This window comes from Mustelus asterias, chromosome 3 (genome assembly GCF_964213995.1).
Source record: "Mustelus asterias chromosome 3, sMusAst1.hap1.1, whole genome shotgun sequence".
Classification (NCBI taxonomy): Eukaryota; Metazoa; Chordata; class Chondrichthyes; order Carcharhiniformes; family Triakidae; genus Mustelus; species Mustelus asterias.
Window position 1 is genome coordinate 47,015,436 of NC_135803.1, and position 17,109 is coordinate 47,032,544.

At 44.8% G+C, this 17,109-nt stretch overlaps 1 protein-coding gene across 1 annotated transcript in view; it reads right to left on the reverse strand.

Moving 5' to 3' along the window:
- The window catches only part of LOC144490722 (neuroserpin-like), a 49,838-nt gene that overhangs the window by 22,817 nt on the left and 9,912 nt on the right, over positions 1-17,109 (reverse strand). Inside the window, exons 2-5 of the mRNA XM_078208433.1 lie at positions 10,083-10,355; positions 8,249-8,479; positions 3,366-3,560; positions 1,466-1,670 (exon numbers count right to left, since the gene is read on the reverse strand). Coding sequence (XP_078064559.1) covers positions 1,466-1,670; positions 3,366-3,560; positions 8,249-8,479; positions 10,083-10,335 — 884 coding nt within the window. The 5' untranslated portion in view covers positions 10,336-10,355. The remainder of the gene's footprint in view (positions 1-1,465; positions 1,671-3,365; positions 3,561-8,248; positions 8,480-10,082; positions 10,356-17,109) is intronic.

Sequence of the window (17,109 nt, forward strand, 5' to 3'; positions counted from 1 at the left end):
GCCTTTCATGCCACAAATGGCAACAGACTACGTTATTTCTAAATATCAAAAGTCTCACATTACTGTCAGCATTATTTAAAGGGCAAATGGACAGATAAGAGAATTAAAAGAAGAATGACACCAAATCACTTACATGTTGCCCTACTGGTTTATGATGGAGTCCGAACATCTTAGTGTTCTGTCCAACCTTCTGATCTGCCACCTGCCTTTGCACATTTATGTATTTTTTTCTTTACATTTGATACTATCTTTAACCTTTCCAGTTAACCATGGATGGTGGGTCTGTTCCTCGGACTTTTTTTAAAAATTTGTTGGAATTTATTTATACTGTGCATTCTGAAACATCCCCTTAAATGTTTGTCACTGCATCTCTATTGGCCTATTGCTTAACCTAATCTGACAATTCACTTTAGCCAACTCTGTTTTCGTGCCCTCTTAATTGCCCTTATTTAAGTTTAAAACAGGAGGGATTTTCCACTCCTGTTTTCAGCGTTGGGGGGTGGGGAGGGGGTGATGGAAATCGGTGACAAGGGTGGAAAATCTCACGGGATCCCAAAACAGTACCTACACATGCAGAATTTCCCTGATTAATTATCTCTGCCCCCCCCAGCAATGATGTAACAGATATCCCGACTTTGAAAGTCATGATAATAATTAGCATAGATTTTAATGTAATTATCAGGCGTTTACGCCTGATTGTCCTCCCATATTGGATTGTCCATTCACATCAGTGTGAGGGGGCGAAAGAGGTGGCATGGAAGTGAGGTTTTTATTTTTATTTCATTTTAAATTGGGTACCCTTTTAAAATCTAAATGCTCGAGCCCGCCCCACCAGCATGACATCACGGGACTCGCCCTTTGCCGTTTTTTTGTTTCTAAGATGCTCAAAAGACAGCAAGGAAAGCTGCCCTTGGGGTTGGCAGCTTCCTCGCCGTTTTATCCTGCCCGCTGCATCACTCTGCTTTTTTTCAGAAAAGTTCTTCCTTGTCTCAGACTCACTCCTCTTTCCCTCAAACTGAATGTAAAATTCAATCATATTATGGTCGCTGCTACCTCGGGGTGCCTTCATTACGAGATCATTAATTACTCCCATATTCAGACACGATTAGCATAGTAAACACTTGGTCATAAGAAGTAAAAGCAGAAATAGGCCATTCGGCCCATTAAGCCTGCTGTGACATTCAATAAGATAATGGCTCCCCTACCTCAATTACACCTTCCTGCACTATCCTTATATCCATAGATTCCCATTGTATTCAAAATACTAGTTCTGAAGTGTGTGATTATCAAAGCATGGTATTATTGCAAGAAAACACTATTAAATGTTGTTTTTCCAAAATAATCACTAAATTTCCCTGCAAAAGTGTATGTTACTTCCTGATTCAAAATGGCCAAACATATCTCAGCCATAATAAAATAGATTTTATTAGACATCATTCCCCAAACAAGAAAAAAAAACCCTCACCTTGGCAGATACACTTCAACCTTCTGCTTCTTTACCGAGCTTGCCCATTCATTAATTAGTTGGGTTTTGATAAGTGGCTCCAAGGTAGCCAGTTGCACTTCCTGTCTCGGGAGAACGATCATCATGCTCATCTTGTCACCAATGTAAGGCATTTCTAAAACTTGGTACACCCCTCCTGCTTCATTTGAGCCATCACTGAACTCACCTAAAAAAAAAATCAAGTTGCATCCGTGAAGAACTTATTACCTCAGATTCTCACAGACTGGTTCCTCGCCAATGAAGTACCTTTTGCAGTAGCCCCTGTTGTAATATAGGATGTGTGACAGTCAATTTTGCACATGGCTGTCTTCATGAACCTCATTGAGATAATGACCAGCTCATTGGTTTCATTGGAGTTGGTTGAAGTATGAAAATTGGCCAGCACACTGGGGAGGACTCTCCTATTCTTCTTTGAAACAGTGCCGGGGATCTTATATTCAACCAAGGCGGCAAACAAAGCCTCGTTATATCTCATCTGAAAGACAACTCCTCCGACTGTGCAGAATTCGCTTAGCACTACACTAGAGTATCAGTCTCAATTTTACACTCAAGCCTCTGGAGTTCGTCTTGAACTCATGGGGCATGATTTTCCAGCGTAGTGGGGCAGGAAATTTAAGAGAGACCCAAACAATACGATTCCCACCCGGCGGCCGGCAGGTTGCAATCTTCCTGGGCCATTTTTTTGGCGTAATTAAATATTTAAATATTCAGCAGGTCATTTATATGTCTTCAGAGAGCTCTGGACTCTATTGTCTGGGCTCACTTGGATTTTCAACCTCGCCGGTGAAGGTTCCCACCAGCAGGATCACAGCTCACCCCCAGCAACGAGGGCCAGATTTGATGGTCTCGTCAGTGGGACCGGAGGCCATTGAGGCTTCCCGGGAGGACAGGAGTGGAGCGAACAGTGTCAGCCTAGCACGGTCAGCCTGGGATCCTGGCAGTGCCAGCTTAGCACCCTGGCTATGCCAAGGGTGTGGGTGCCTCATGGGAGGGCTCAAGGAGCGGGGCAGACTCTGCATCCGGGGGGGGGGGGTAAAAAGCTTAACATTTGCAAACCATATTAGAAGTCTTCTTGTTGGTACATCATAGGTACCAACATGCAGCTAGTGGTGGGGGGCCGGTGATTGGGGTCAGTGCCAGCAATTGGGAGGCAGGGTCGCTAAATGGTTCGGCACAGACAAGAAGGGCCAAAAGGCCTGTTTCTGAGCTGTAATTTTCTATTTGGGGAGGGGGGGGGTGATTTGGGGAGGTGGCGGGGGGGGGGGGAGGTGTGATTGAGAGGGGTATGTCAACAGTTTGGGAGATCGGCGCATGCTCAAAGGCCCCCTGAGCACTCTGCTGTCGGCCTTTCTAGCAGGTTTTATGCCCCCCCCCCAACTAGTATGAATTGCCTGATGGCCTCTGTAGTGCACAGAGTACCGTAAATTCATGAAACTCATTCGTCAAAAAAATGGGTGGGTAAACCTCCTGTTTTCCTGCCCGTTGGACACTCTGAATTACTTTGGGGAAATTGCCCCCATGAACTTTTGACCAAGAAGTGAGTGCGCAACTAGCTGCACCCCAGCTGACACTGCATCACAGTAAAACTATAAACCGTGAATTATCAAGTTATGAAGAGTCACTGCTTGTTTTCAGCATGTTCACATTCACATCTCTGCCCATTTGTAAGTGCTATGGCTAAAATATCTCTGCTGTTTTGCAATCATAACAGAGAACCTCATGGGGTCATGTTTAAAAAGGCTAAAGGAAACAAAGGAATACTGTTCTCTATCAAATCTGAATCTTCATTCCAAATGCCAGATCAAGTGAATGGAAAGGTCAATTTTAATTAACTGAGTAAAAAAGCTAAACATTTGCAAACCATAATAGAAGTCTCCTTGTTGGTACATCATAGAGATCTGGATTTCACTTTCATCATCTTTGGTAAAAGGAAATGTACGTGTATTTTCTCCTCTGAATTGAGACTTCCAATTTCCTTTAAAGTAAATTGCATTAACGAGGACTAGACGAGTTAAAGCATTGAAGTCCTTTGGTGATAAAAGATTTGGTATCTTACCTGCAATTGAGAAAAGAAAAGGTCAAAGTATAGCATTCCACAGAGATACAATTCACTGAGGGATATAAATTACCAGCCAAACTCATTGCACACTGGGGCAATTTTGAACCCGCACTTTCTATCTGTGGGAATAGCGGTGTGTGCTTGAAATCCGGAGAGCATGATTCACGCCAGTGAGTTTCTGAGTTCCAATCATACCGGCCTCTCGCATGTGGAGTGGTGTGAAACACTCAGACCACAGAAAGATCATTTTAATATATTAGCACGTCATTAGCGAGCACTCTCTCTCTTCGGGACATCCCTCCATCTCACCAGATATTCAGCGGGCACCTAGATGGGAACCTGTCATGGGGATCTCCCGGGGTTGTAAAGTTTAAGTGTAGGCCCCAGGGGAGAGGGACATTGCCAGGCAGTTGCCTGGCAAAGGTGGGCAATATGGCAGTGCCAACCTGTGCCAAGAGGCGGGCCCCAGTAGGAGCCTCATGGAGGGGGCAGGGATTAATTTAGATGTGATGGTGGCCAGAGGAGCTGGGACACCAGAAGTGCCTGTTGTGGGGGATGTGGGAAGAGGTGCCGATGATCAGCTGGGGGCCCCTGTGGGCTCTGTCTGGAGGGATGGGGGAGGGGGGGGGGCGGCAAGAGATTTACTCAGGTTATGGTCGGGGCGCCCTTTAAAGATGGCGTATCAATCTCTGAGCAACAGGGTTTTGCCAGTGTGTTATTACCCCTCCCCCTCAAAACAACACAAAGTAAAATTATTCAGGAGCATGTTGTAAATTTAGCTACCATTAGCACTCAACAACAAAAATACAGCGATGAACCCACTTAACATTTGCCAACTTCTAAATGTTCTCCCAAAGGCTTCTCACTTGAAATGTTAATGTGATTGCTTTGTCCACTGATCAAAATCAATAGACAAAACAGGCAAAAATCAATAGTTACTAATGTTTTCAAACCGGAGAGATACAAACAGCAGCATTCCTCCGGGATATGCAGAGATTGAAAATATAAAAATCTATGAAAAGGGCTAAGTAATTTCAGGAGGACATGGGTAACTGGATTGGGCAAAATGATGCGAGTTGAGCTGTGAGTGTGAGAGGAGGAAGGGAACAGTACAGTGAAAAGTAAAACTAGAACAGAATGTATTTGGGGATTCAGATACACAAATCCTGAAATGTGGAAGGAGAAGATAACATATCATAGAAATCATAGAAACCCTACAGTGCAGAAGGAGGCCATTCGGCCCATCGAGTCTGCACCGACCACAATCCCACCCAGGCCCTACCCCCACATATTTTACCCGCTAATCCCTCTAACCTACGCATCCCAGGACTCTAAGGGGCAATTTTTTTTTAACCTGGCCAATCAACCTAACCCGCACATCTTTGGACTGTGGAAGGAAACCGGAGCACCCGGAGGAAACCCACACAGACACGAGGAGAATGTGCAAACTCCACACAGACAGTGACCCGAGCCGGGAATCGAACCCGGGACCCTGGAGCTGTGAAGCAGCAGTGCTAACCACTGTGCTACCGTGCCGCCATATGAATTTTTACCTTTTCTTATCTGGGGGAGGTGCTGGCCTGGTGGTATTATCACTGGACTATTAATCCAGAAACTCAGCTAATGTTCTAGGGACCCGGGTTCGAATCCCACCACAGCAGATGGTGGCATTTCAATTCAATAAAAAATTATCTGGAATTAAGAATCTACTGATGACCATAAAACCATTGCCGATTATTGGGAAAAACCCATCTGGTTCACTAATGTCCTTTTTAGGGAAGAAAATTTGCCATCCTTACCCAGCCTGGCCTATGCTATGGCTCTGGAGTCACACAATGTGGTTGACTCTCAACTGCCCTCGGGCGACTAGGGACAGGCAATAAATGCTGGCCAGTCAGCGACGCCCATGTCCCACGAATGGATAAAAAAATAATAATAGGGCATAAAGGCCCACAAGAAATACCAAACAGGATAGGAATATTTCACTGGATTTTGGGCACCCACCTTTAAATCATAGAAATCATAGAAACCCTACAGTGCAGAAGGAGGCCATTCGGCCCATCAAGTCTGCACCAACCACAATCCCACCCCCACATATTTACCCGCTAATCCCTCTAACCTACGCATCTTAGGACTCTAAGGGGCAATTTTTAACCTGGCCAATCAACCTAACCCGCACATTTTTGGACTATGGGAGGAAAGCGGAGCACCCGGAGGAAACCCACGCAGACACGAGGAGAATGTGCAAACTCCACACAGACAGTGACCCGAGCCGGGAATCGAATCGGGGACCCTGGAGCTGTGAAGCAGCAGTGCTAACCACTGTGCTACCGTGCCCCCCTTTAGGGAGGGAGTGCCAAAGAGATTCATTAGGATGATACCAGGGCTTTATTTGAAATAGGTCGAAGAAACTGGACCTCTTTTCATTAGAAGAAACAATTGTTTGAGGAACAATCTAATTTGGCTGCTCAAAATGAGGTAGTATGTTTAAGTAAATAGGGAAAAAACTATTGCCACTCGTCAGAGCAGCAGAAGGGATAAACTTATAAACATCACTAAAAGAAAGATGTTAGGAGATTGTTTTTTAATGCAGAGAGCTATTTGGAGATGAAATGTTTTCCCAGAAACAGTGTTGGCAGCAGCATCCACAAATGCTTGAAAAGGAAAAATGAATATTCAAAAGAAAATTTTAAAATCAAAAACAGAATATTTCAAAGGATAAATTTTAAGAAGTAGAGGAAAGACAGCAATAACAACATGTAACATAATTAAAAAGCCCCCGAGGCGATTCACAGAAGTTTTATGAAGTAAAATACAACACTGAACTTTTTATGATGATATTAGGACAGATGGTCTAAAGCTCATCAAAAAAGGTAAGTTTTGAAGAGCATCTTAAAAGGTGAAAGAGGCAGAGAAGTGAAGGGAGGGAAATTCAGAGCTTCGGGCCTTCGTGCAGCCACCAATTAAAATCAAAGTTGCTCAAGAGACCAGGTGGCACAATGGTTAGCACTGCTGCCTCACAGCGCCAGGGACCCGGTTCGATTCCTGGCTTGGGTCATTGTCTGTGCGGAGTCTGCACGTTCTCTCTGTGTCCGCATGGGTTTCCTCCGGGTGCTCCTGTTTCCTCCCACCGATGTGCCGGTTAGGTGCATTGGTCATGCTAAATTCTCGCTCAGTGAATAGGTGCCGAAGTGTGGCCAGATTAAGTAGAGTTGGGGTCGGCAGAAAGTGATACAATAATCAGAGTTGGTCTTAATCTAGTGATTGATACAATGAGACAAGCAAGATCACAAAAGGTGGCAAGTTCAAAGGGATGACAACGAATATGGGTTGGGAGGTTTACATGGAGCGAGAATAAGAGGACAGTGAACTCAGAAGAGAAAGCATGGCGACTTGAAAAGAAAGTTAAAATCTCTGAAGTTGACAAGTCACACAGTGCAGAGGCTGAATGAGGAAATCAGTTGGGGAAGGGCGTGGGGGGTGGGGGTGGAATTCTCCAGCTGGAATCAGACAGTCCGCGGGAATCCCAATGACCCGCTGAACAGGGTGCCAGCCAAAAATCAAGATTTCCCCCGAGGTGTTAAGGCAATCAAGTTTCACCCAATGCGCCCTGCCGGTCCCAATCGGGTTAAGCCCGCTAATTGTAATATAATTAGCAGGTTGGACAGCCCATTCAGCAGCTTCCCGTCATACACCTGCCTCCCCAGCAGGAAATGCAGTGGGCAGGTTTAGGTGCTGGTAACAGCCAGTGTGGACCTGGCATGTTGGACCCCAAGAGGAATCAAGTAGGTAGATCCTGTAGCCATTTGTCCCTTTGCCGCTGCCAGGCTGCAGAGGGAGGGGCCAAGGGTCCTGGGGGTTAAGTGGGACTGGGCTGGGGGCAAGATATTGATCTCGGCACTGTCCTCCATCCCAGGACATCTGAGCACTTAGTCTGAAAATGGGCGAATTCCGCCCAAGACATCTCGGTGAAAATCTTTTATGGCATTTGGGTGTGCAATGGTGAATGAGAATAACAAGGGGTAGAGCAAAGTGAGACATTCAAAGGAGGAGGAAGTGCCAGAGGAGTATGGGGACAAATGAACGTGTGATTTGTTGATAAGAGCCACACGCCACAGCAATCTTGGCAAGTAGTGGAAGGTATAGCTAGGGGGAAGGTTTCAATTAGCAGACAGGTATCATCAGGTTTCTATCAAGGCCATGATGTCAATGTAATCATCCACAATAAATTAGTAGATGGGCAAGCGCCTTGTTCACAAATGAATGGGCATTCTGGATCAAGAAGAAGAGAAAGTGGTGCAAGCTGATCGACACAGAGCCCACAGGATCATCAGTAGGAAGGGTGAATGGAAAGGAAGGAGTTTGTGGAGGTTAGTCCTGAGGACATGCTAGGCAGGAAGTTTAGAGAGAGAGTAGGATGGTTGCTGTTCCTAACAAGGCTGCACTGAGTCCCCTTGGAGAATGTCAGGAGGCACAAGTAAAACCTGTAAGCTTAACTAAGAGAAAGTCAAGCCTAGGATGACAGCAGTGCAGAATTAAGCACATAGTTCTTAGAACCATTGCAATCACGATGGGCTAAATAGGCTCCTTCTGTATTGTATAATTCCAATTCTCTGCAACGACACAGACAGTTCAAACACACAAATGTCACTATTCACAGCATTTCACACGTTGACAATACTTACTGTTGGTTTGATTCTGCACCCACTCATTGATATGATCAGCCACAGAAGAAGGTTGGCTGAAGTCAACATTTTCAACACTGGCACTGAAATATTTCTTCAGCATTTGAAGGAACTTGTCACTCAGTTCAAATCCTTTCTCCACAAACAAAGAGTTGGCGAGCTTCATCACATACTTCTGGCTGTCTGCTTTCATTGACTGAGAGAGATCCCGTAACAAGTCAAATTCCTCACCTGAACAGGATAGAATTCAGCACTTTTAAAAATATATACTCCTTAATACTGTTCTGCCATATTGGAACAATGTTCACATTGCAAGGTCTTCCACATTTAGGGAATTTCAGGCTCCACATATAGCTGGAACTTAAATCATAGGACAGGGAGAGATGGCGAAATCATCCATGGAATGACTGCCTTGAAGACCTTGTCCAAAAGTACCAGACTAATTTTAGTAGAAACTTCTCATCTAACAACAAGATTAATATAGCATAATACAAAACAACAGCACTAAGCCAAAATAATTGAGGAGTAAGTCACAAGAAAATTTTATATAGCAAGGCTGCCATCGTTGGAAGAATAATGAAAATTAAATGTGGCATGTAATCTAACCTCATACAAATGACATTTCACAGAATAGATACAGAAATTATCCATACAACATAAAATATCTACACAATCAGCTCTTGTTAGAGCGAAGTACAATAATGCATGTAATTGTATAAGGTACAAAAGCTGCACCAGCGGTAAGGGCAGAATTCTCCCAACCTGCCCACGATGGGTTTGGTGGCAGATGGGAATGGAGAATCCAGTGGGAGCCGAAAAGTCAGAAACACGCCAGCATTAAGAACAGTTTGCAATTCTCTCCATGCGAGTTAATGGTGGGCTAGTCTCCCACTTCCTGGTGGCATGAACTCCATTTGCATCTCATGAATGCTCATTAAAACAGCTAATCACCAAAATCTCGTCAGGCCTTTCAATCTTGTGTCACATCAGTGGGAAATCACTTTGGCATCAAACCCGTTTGAAAAAGAGTGGTATGCACATGGCAGACCTCAGTTCACTCGAGACTTCAAGGTAAGTACAGCATTCATAGCTTACCTGCCATGGTGCTGCATCCCTCCTGTTGCACTGAACGTCAATCTTCTGGGCAAAGCAGCTTGTGCCCTCCAGCATTGTGCTGTAGAACTCATGGACCCACCAAGCCAATGGTCTGAAGTTAGACCGGGGGTGGGGTGAGAGGGGATTTGGAGAAAACAAAGTGGCAGTGTGGAAGGAGGGCTGTGCAAGGTTGAGGGCGGAACAACAAGAGGGCACGATGGCAGGCAGAGGTGCAAGGAGAGGGATGAGGATGACAGACGATGGAATGCAAAGACTGAGGGAAAGAAAGCTGGACCCCAACAAGGCTGCATGAAATGCTCACAAACAAGGCAGTCAAAGGGATACCACATTGTTCACTGGAAGGGGATCCAGACAGGGTGGTAGGGGTCCACGTTGAGCATGGGCACCTCACCGGTGGTGAAATGTATTATAAGTTTACAATGGTTTACCTTATCTGGAATGTTCAAGATCCACTGATTGGAGAAACCTTTCACCCAAAAATACTTGTCATTCAAATGAAGATCAAGATCCAGGAGTTACAGCCTAAGGGATACTTTCCAAAAAGCAGGCATTGGATACCTTGAGACTTCCAAGTCAAGGTAATTGATGGGCATTTTTAAGCTATGAACTTAACCAACTGGAACCATGCATGTATAATTCACATTTAAGGATTTTATGTCTATCTTCCAGACTCTCTAAACAAAAAATCAATTCTACTTAAGAAGCAGACAGTATTTACCTTTTTGCATGTAATTGTAGCCCATAACGTGTTGAATTTGCTCGAGAGTTGTACCATCAGCACCGAGCTCCACCATTCCTAAAGCATTAGCAATACTAAATGGAGAATAAAAAATATTTCCATCTTTCTCCATCGACCGCAAATGGTGGTAAATCTTCACAGAAAAGTCAGCAGTGATGCCATCCTGAATGCCCGCATCAACTGCTGCACATTTCATAATCAACAGAGTCAGGAATCCGATCAAAGATGTCATTTTTCAGATAATTTTCAAGCCTAGAGAAAAAGGAATTGTAAAGTAGTACTGCAAAATACACATATTAACAATTTTATATGATCTATTTAGTTTAAATGGTAAGAGTAGAATGAATAAGGAAATGTCAGAACAGTGTATTCTATACGGTTAAGAAAGCAACCAGAAGGTGCAGGAGACGGAGAATACCACCAGTATTTGATCTCAGGTAAATAAAAAACAATTAAAGAAACCAAGAAAGCCGTAGTATTTTTGAAACAGCACCAGGGACTCCAGTAATTATTTTTTATTCCCATCTTCAAAAGGACTTACTGGGGAACGACAGGGAGAAAAAAAAAACATGCATTGTATAGTGCCTTATGTCTCAGAAATATCCCAAAGTGCATCACGTATGATCAAATTAATTTGAAGTGTTACTATGTCAGAATTTGACTGGATATTTGCCAACCTTCCACCTTGTGTACCCATATTGGAAACTCTTGGTCAAACTTAAAACTTCAACGTCCTCTTGTTCATTTCCAACTGCAAATGGCTACCATCTTGAAAATATATCTGGATGATTTAGATTTTGGACGAAGTACGATTTATAAGACTGTTTGTATTCACTGCTCATCATCTTGGTTCTAGCCCTAGACTCAGTCATTCTTTCTTTCAATGGTGGCCATGATGTGGAGGTGCCGGTATTGGACTCGGGGGGGACAAGGTGAGAGGTCACACGACACCAGGTTATAGTCCAACAGGTTTATTTGTAATCACAAGCTTTTGGAGTGCTGCTGTAAAGTCACTTGACAAAGGAGTAGTGCTTCAAAAGCTTGTGATTTCAAATAAACCTGTTAAGACTATAGCCTAGTTTCATGTGACCTCTCATTTTTCCTTTCAGCACTGCTCCTTTCTCCCATCCCTGCCTTGCTCAAATGCTAAATCTTAAAGTAACACACCTTGCGTTTATCAATAGTATAGTACTTTGTCCAACAAGTTAATGATTTCAGCTGCCTCCTGCATGTTCATGGCACCAGGACGCAATGTTATAATGCTACTCAACCCGCTAGACACAAAATTCAACATCTTTGTCCTGATTTACAAAATCTATCCCCAGTTTCATCTTACCCCACCTTCGCAACTTCCTCCAGCTTTACCTTACAGCCCATTTCTCTTCGATCTCCAGACCTACTGTGCATCCCATTCCATCATCAGTGCAGAACTTTCAGCCATGCTGCCTTGATTTTCTGGCATTTTTGCTAAAACTTGCTATTTAAACAGGATTCTCCACCCCCCCCCTCCTCCCCGCTACTCCCCATAGCGTGTTTTGCAGGGGTGGAAGTGGTCCGCCACTGGCCTATGGTGAGATCTTCCAGTTGTTCGCACCCTGGCAGCGAGAGGCCGCCATCGGCACGGGACTGGATGATCCCACTGGCAAGAATGGCCAGAAATTCCGCCCATAGGCCACCTTGCCAGTTTTTTTACTACCAGCTAGCAGTTTCTTCTCCCACAGCAGTAGCTTCCTTTATACCCTCAGAATTTTTACAGATATACCATAGAAAGCATCCTTTCCAGATGTATCACAGCTTGGTTTGGCTCCTGCTCTAACAAGACTAAGAAACTACAAAGGGTTGCGAACGTAGCCCAGTCCATCACGCAAATGAGTCTCCCATCCATTGACTCAGTCTACATTTCCCGCTGCCTTGGAAAAGCAGCCAGCTTAATTAAGGACCCCATGCATACACTCTTCCACCTTCTTCCGTTGGGGAAAAGATACAAAACTCTCAGACCACGTACCAACCGACTCTTTCTTCCCTGCTGAGATCAGACTTTTGAATGGACCCATCATATATTGAGCTGATCTTTCGCTACACCCTAGCTATGACTGTAACACTATATTCTGCACCCTCTCCTTTCCTTTTCCCCTATGTATGGTATGTTTTGTCTGTATAGCACGCAAGAAACAATACTTTTCATTGTATCCCAATACATGACAATAATAAATCAAATCAAAAATGCAAGTCGTTGTTTTAACACACATTAATACATGGTGAAGAAAAATTGTATGGATGCATGAAATTTTTGTGCTTTAATTATCACTCAAACAACAGAATTAAGAACAGATTACCTGGTCATTTATCGCATTGCTGTTTGTGGAACCCTACAATATACTAATTGGCTTCTACGCATGCTTACACTTTAATAGTGACTACATTGCAAAAATCACTTCACTGGTTAAGATCCATTTCCCGTACCCAATCACTGATAGATAGTTTTTGCTTTAATTATTCCTCTGGAGTCAGTTTGGAGTAATGAATGCAAGCTGTCTCCAATTCAAGCCACACTTCATTTAATGCTAGCTATATATCCTTCCTTTTACCATGCAAAACATCATTGGGACTCATTTCACTGGCTACTTGTGATTACATTAGTCAGTAACACTCAGCTAGACTTCTGAAAATATATGACTAGGCCAATTTAATTCGAGGGTCATGTAAAGCTGTTTTTTTTCACTCTGTCAATAATGTGGATCGTTAAACAATAGTCCAGATTTTTCAGTCACACTGGCTTATACTGAGCATGTAGCACAATTATGGCTGCACACAAGATTTACATTCCTGGTTCATGAAAAGAATATATGCCATTGCTTACACACTCGTACTAAGAGTGGTGATATGACATAGCTAATACATTCACAAAGGTTGTCTGGGCATTAGGATAAAAGAATGTTACATTAGTAGAGGTCCTGTGTCAAAAATCTGGTTGGAAAGGAAAAATAGATTAAATTCTATTTTTCTATTCTATGATGAATTTAATCTATGATTAGTTCAGGGTGGCACAGTGGTTAGCACTGCTGTCTCACAGCTCCAGGGACCTAAGTTCGATTCCCAGCTTGGGTGACTGTTTGTGTGGAGTTTGCTTGCTCTCCCCGTGTCTGTGTGAGTTTCCTCCGGGTGTTCCGGTTTCCTCCCACAGTCCAAAGATGTGCAGGTTAAGTTGATTGGCCATGCTAAATTGCCCCTTAGTGTCCTGGGGTGTGTACGTTAGAGGGATTAGCAGGGTAAATATGTGTGCTTTCGGGGATAGGGCTTGGATGGGATTGTTGTCGGTGCAGGTTGGATGGACCGAATGGCCTTCTTCTGCACTGTAGGGTTTCTATGATTCTATATTTCTATGATGTCCAATCACACAGTTAAGACTGAATTTTTGCAATATTTATACTTAAAAGTGCAAACTAACTATACTGATGCTCCTAGGTTCAGAGGAAATCAAAGTGTCCAGTATATTGCAAATGTAATGTGATATCGATGCATCTACCTTATAATGCTCAGCAACCCCAGTTATAGCTTGGATCAAGACATACACTGGTTGCTATGTTGCATCCACAAAGCCGTAGCACCAGTTTGACATTTAAGGAAATACACAGATACAGGTTGTTGTTAGTGATTTTTAAATCTTTCACAGGGGGTGGGTGTCGCTGACCAGACCAGCATTTACTGCCCATCCCTAATTGCTCGAGAAAGTGGTGGTGAACCACCTTCCTGAACTGCTGCAGTCCGTGTTGTAGGTGCACCCACAGTGCTGAGAGGAAGGGAATTTCAGGATTTTGACCCAGCGACAAAGGAACGGCGAGTGGAGAGTATTCCACCACTGTCTTAACTTGTGCCTTGTAGCGGGTGGACAGGTTTTGGGGAGTCAGATGGTTACTTGCCGCAGAATCCCCAACCACTTGTCAGCCCAAGCCTGAATATTGTCCAGATTTTGTTGCATATGCACATGGCCTCCTTCGGCATGAGGACTCACAAATGGTGCTAAACATGGTTAATTACACAATGAACACTGTGGTCATTTCGGACCTTACGATGGAGGGAAAGTCATAGAGGTAACAGCTGAAGATGATTGGACCTAGGACTTGGAAGAACTTCCTCAGGGACGTGCCAGGGCTAAGATGACTGGCCTCCAACAGCCACAACCATCTTTCTTTGTGCTAGGTATGACTCCAAGTAGTGGAAAGTTTTCCCTTCTGATTCCCAATGACTCCAGTTTTGCTCGCACTCCTGCAAGCCGGCCAAATGCTTCCTTGATGTCAAGGGCTGTCACTCTCATCTCACCTGTGGAATTCAGCTGTTTTGTCCATGCTTGGACCAAGACTGCAATGAGGTCAGAAGTTGAATGGCCCTGGCAGAGCCTAAACTAAGGGTCAGTGAGCAGTTTATTGCTGAGTAAGCCCTAGTTGAAAGCCATGTCAATGACACCCACCATCACGTTGCTGATGATCGAGAGTAGACAGAAGAGGTGGCGGCTGGCTGGATTGGATTTATCCTGCTCTTTGTGGACAGGATAAACCTGGGTAATTTTCCACATTTCCAGTGTTGTAACTGTACTGGAACAATTTGGCTGGGGCATGGCTCGTTCTGGAGCACAATCTTCAGGATTATTGCCGGAATGTTGTTTGCAGCATCCAGTGCCTTCAGCCATTTCTTGATATCACGTGGAGTGTATCAAATTGGCAGAATACTGGCATTTGGCGATGCTGGGGACCTCAGGAGGAGGTCAAGATGCATCATCCATCTGATACTTCTGGCTGAAGATGGTTGCAATTGCCTCAGCCTTTTCTTTTGCACTGATCAAAGAATCCCTACAGTGCAGAAGGAGGCCATTCAGCCCACTGATTCTGCACCGACAATAACTAAGGGGATATCCCACCTAAACCTGTTCCCTGTAACCCCAAGTATTTACCCCGCTAATCCCCCTAACCTACACATCTTGAGACACCAAGAGGCAATTTAGCATGGATAATCCACCTAACCTGTACATCTTTGATGTGCTGAGTTCCCCCATCTTTGAGAATGGGGATAATTGCGGTGCATCCTCCTGTTTGTTAGTTGTTTAATTATCCACCACTATTCACGGCTGGATGTGATAGGACTGCAGCATTTAGATTTGATCTGTTGGCTGTGGGATCACTTAGCTCTGTCTATTGCATGCTGCTTAGGTTGTTTGGCATGCAAGTAGTTCTGTGTTGAAGCTTCACCAGGCTGATACCTCTTTTTCAGGTATGCTTGGTGATTGCTCCTTGCCTGCCCTCCTGCGCTCATTAGACAGGGTTGGCCTCCTGGCTTGAAGGTAAGAGTAGAGTGGGGGATATGCCAGGCCACAAGGTTACAGGGTACAATTCTGCTGCTAGTGATGGTCCTCAGCACCTCAGGAATGCTAGGCATTGAGCTGCAAGACCTGTTTTAAATCTAACCCATCTAGTGCAGTGGTAGTGCTACACAACACGATGGAAGGTGGCCTCAATGTAAAACCGGGATTGTGTCTCCACAAGGACTATGCTGTCATGGACTTTGCATCTGTGACAGGTAGATTGGTAAGGATGAGGTCAAGTAAGTTTTTTCCTTTTGTTGGTCCCCTCGCCAGCTGCTGCAGACCTAGTCCAGCGGCTATGTCCTTTAGGACATAGTTGATGACATCAACAAGTTCCATCCCACCATCAGACTCACCATGGACTACTCTCCGGAATCGGTTGCATTCTTGGACACACGCATCTCCATCAAGGACGGTCACCTCAGCACCTCACTGTACCACAAGCCCACGGATAACCTCACGATACTCCACTTCTCCAGCTTCCACCCTAAACACGTGAAAGAAACCATCCCCTACGGACAAGCCCTCCGTATACACAGGATCTGCTCGGATGAGGAGGATCGCAACAGACACCGACAGACGCTGGAAGACGACCTCATAAGAACAGGATATGGCGCTTGACTCATCGATCGACAGTTCCGACGTGCCACAGCGAAAAACCACACCGACCTCCTCAGAAGACAAACACAGGACCTGGCGGACAGAGTACCGTTCGTCGTCCAGTATTTCCCCGGAGCGGAGAAGCTACGATATCTTCTCCGGAGCCTTCAACATGTCATCGATGATGACGAACATCTCGCCAAGGCCATCCCCACACCCCCACTTCTTGCCTTCAAACAACTGCACAACCTCAAACAGACCATTGTCCGCAGCAAACTACCCAGCCTTCAGGAGAACAGTGACCACGACACCACACAACCCTGCTACAGCAACCTCTGCAAGACATGCCGGATCATCGACACAAATGCCATCATCTCACGTGAGAACACCATCCACCAGGTGCACGGTACATACTCTTGCAACTCAGCCAACATTGTCTACCTGATACGCTGCAGGAAAGGATGTCCCGAGACATGGTACATTGGGGAGACCATGCAGATGCTACAACAACGGATGAATGAACACCGCTCAACAATCACCAGGCAGGAGTGTTTCCTTCCAGTCGGGGAATACTTCAGCAGTCATGGGCATTCAGCCCCTGATCTTCAGGTAAGCGTTCTCCAAGGCGGCCTTCACGACACACGACAATGCAGAATCACTGAGCAGAAACTGATAGCCAAGTTCCGCACACATGAGGACGGCCTCAACCGGGATCTTGGGTTCATGTCACACTATCTGTAACCCCCACGACTTGCCTGGGCTTGCAAAATCTCACTAATTGTCCTGGCTGGAGACAATACACATCTCTTTAACCTGTGCTTGGCCCTCTCTCCACTCACATTGGCTGTACCTTTAAGGCTTGATTACCTGTAAAGACTCGCATTCCAACCATTATCTTGTAAATTGTGTTTGTGTCCATATATGCCCTGTTTATGAACACAACTCCCACTCACCTGATGAAGGGCAATGCTCCGAAAGCTTGTGCTGCCAAATAAATCTGTTGGACTTTAACCTGGTGTTGTGAGACTTCCTACTGTGCCCACCCCAGTC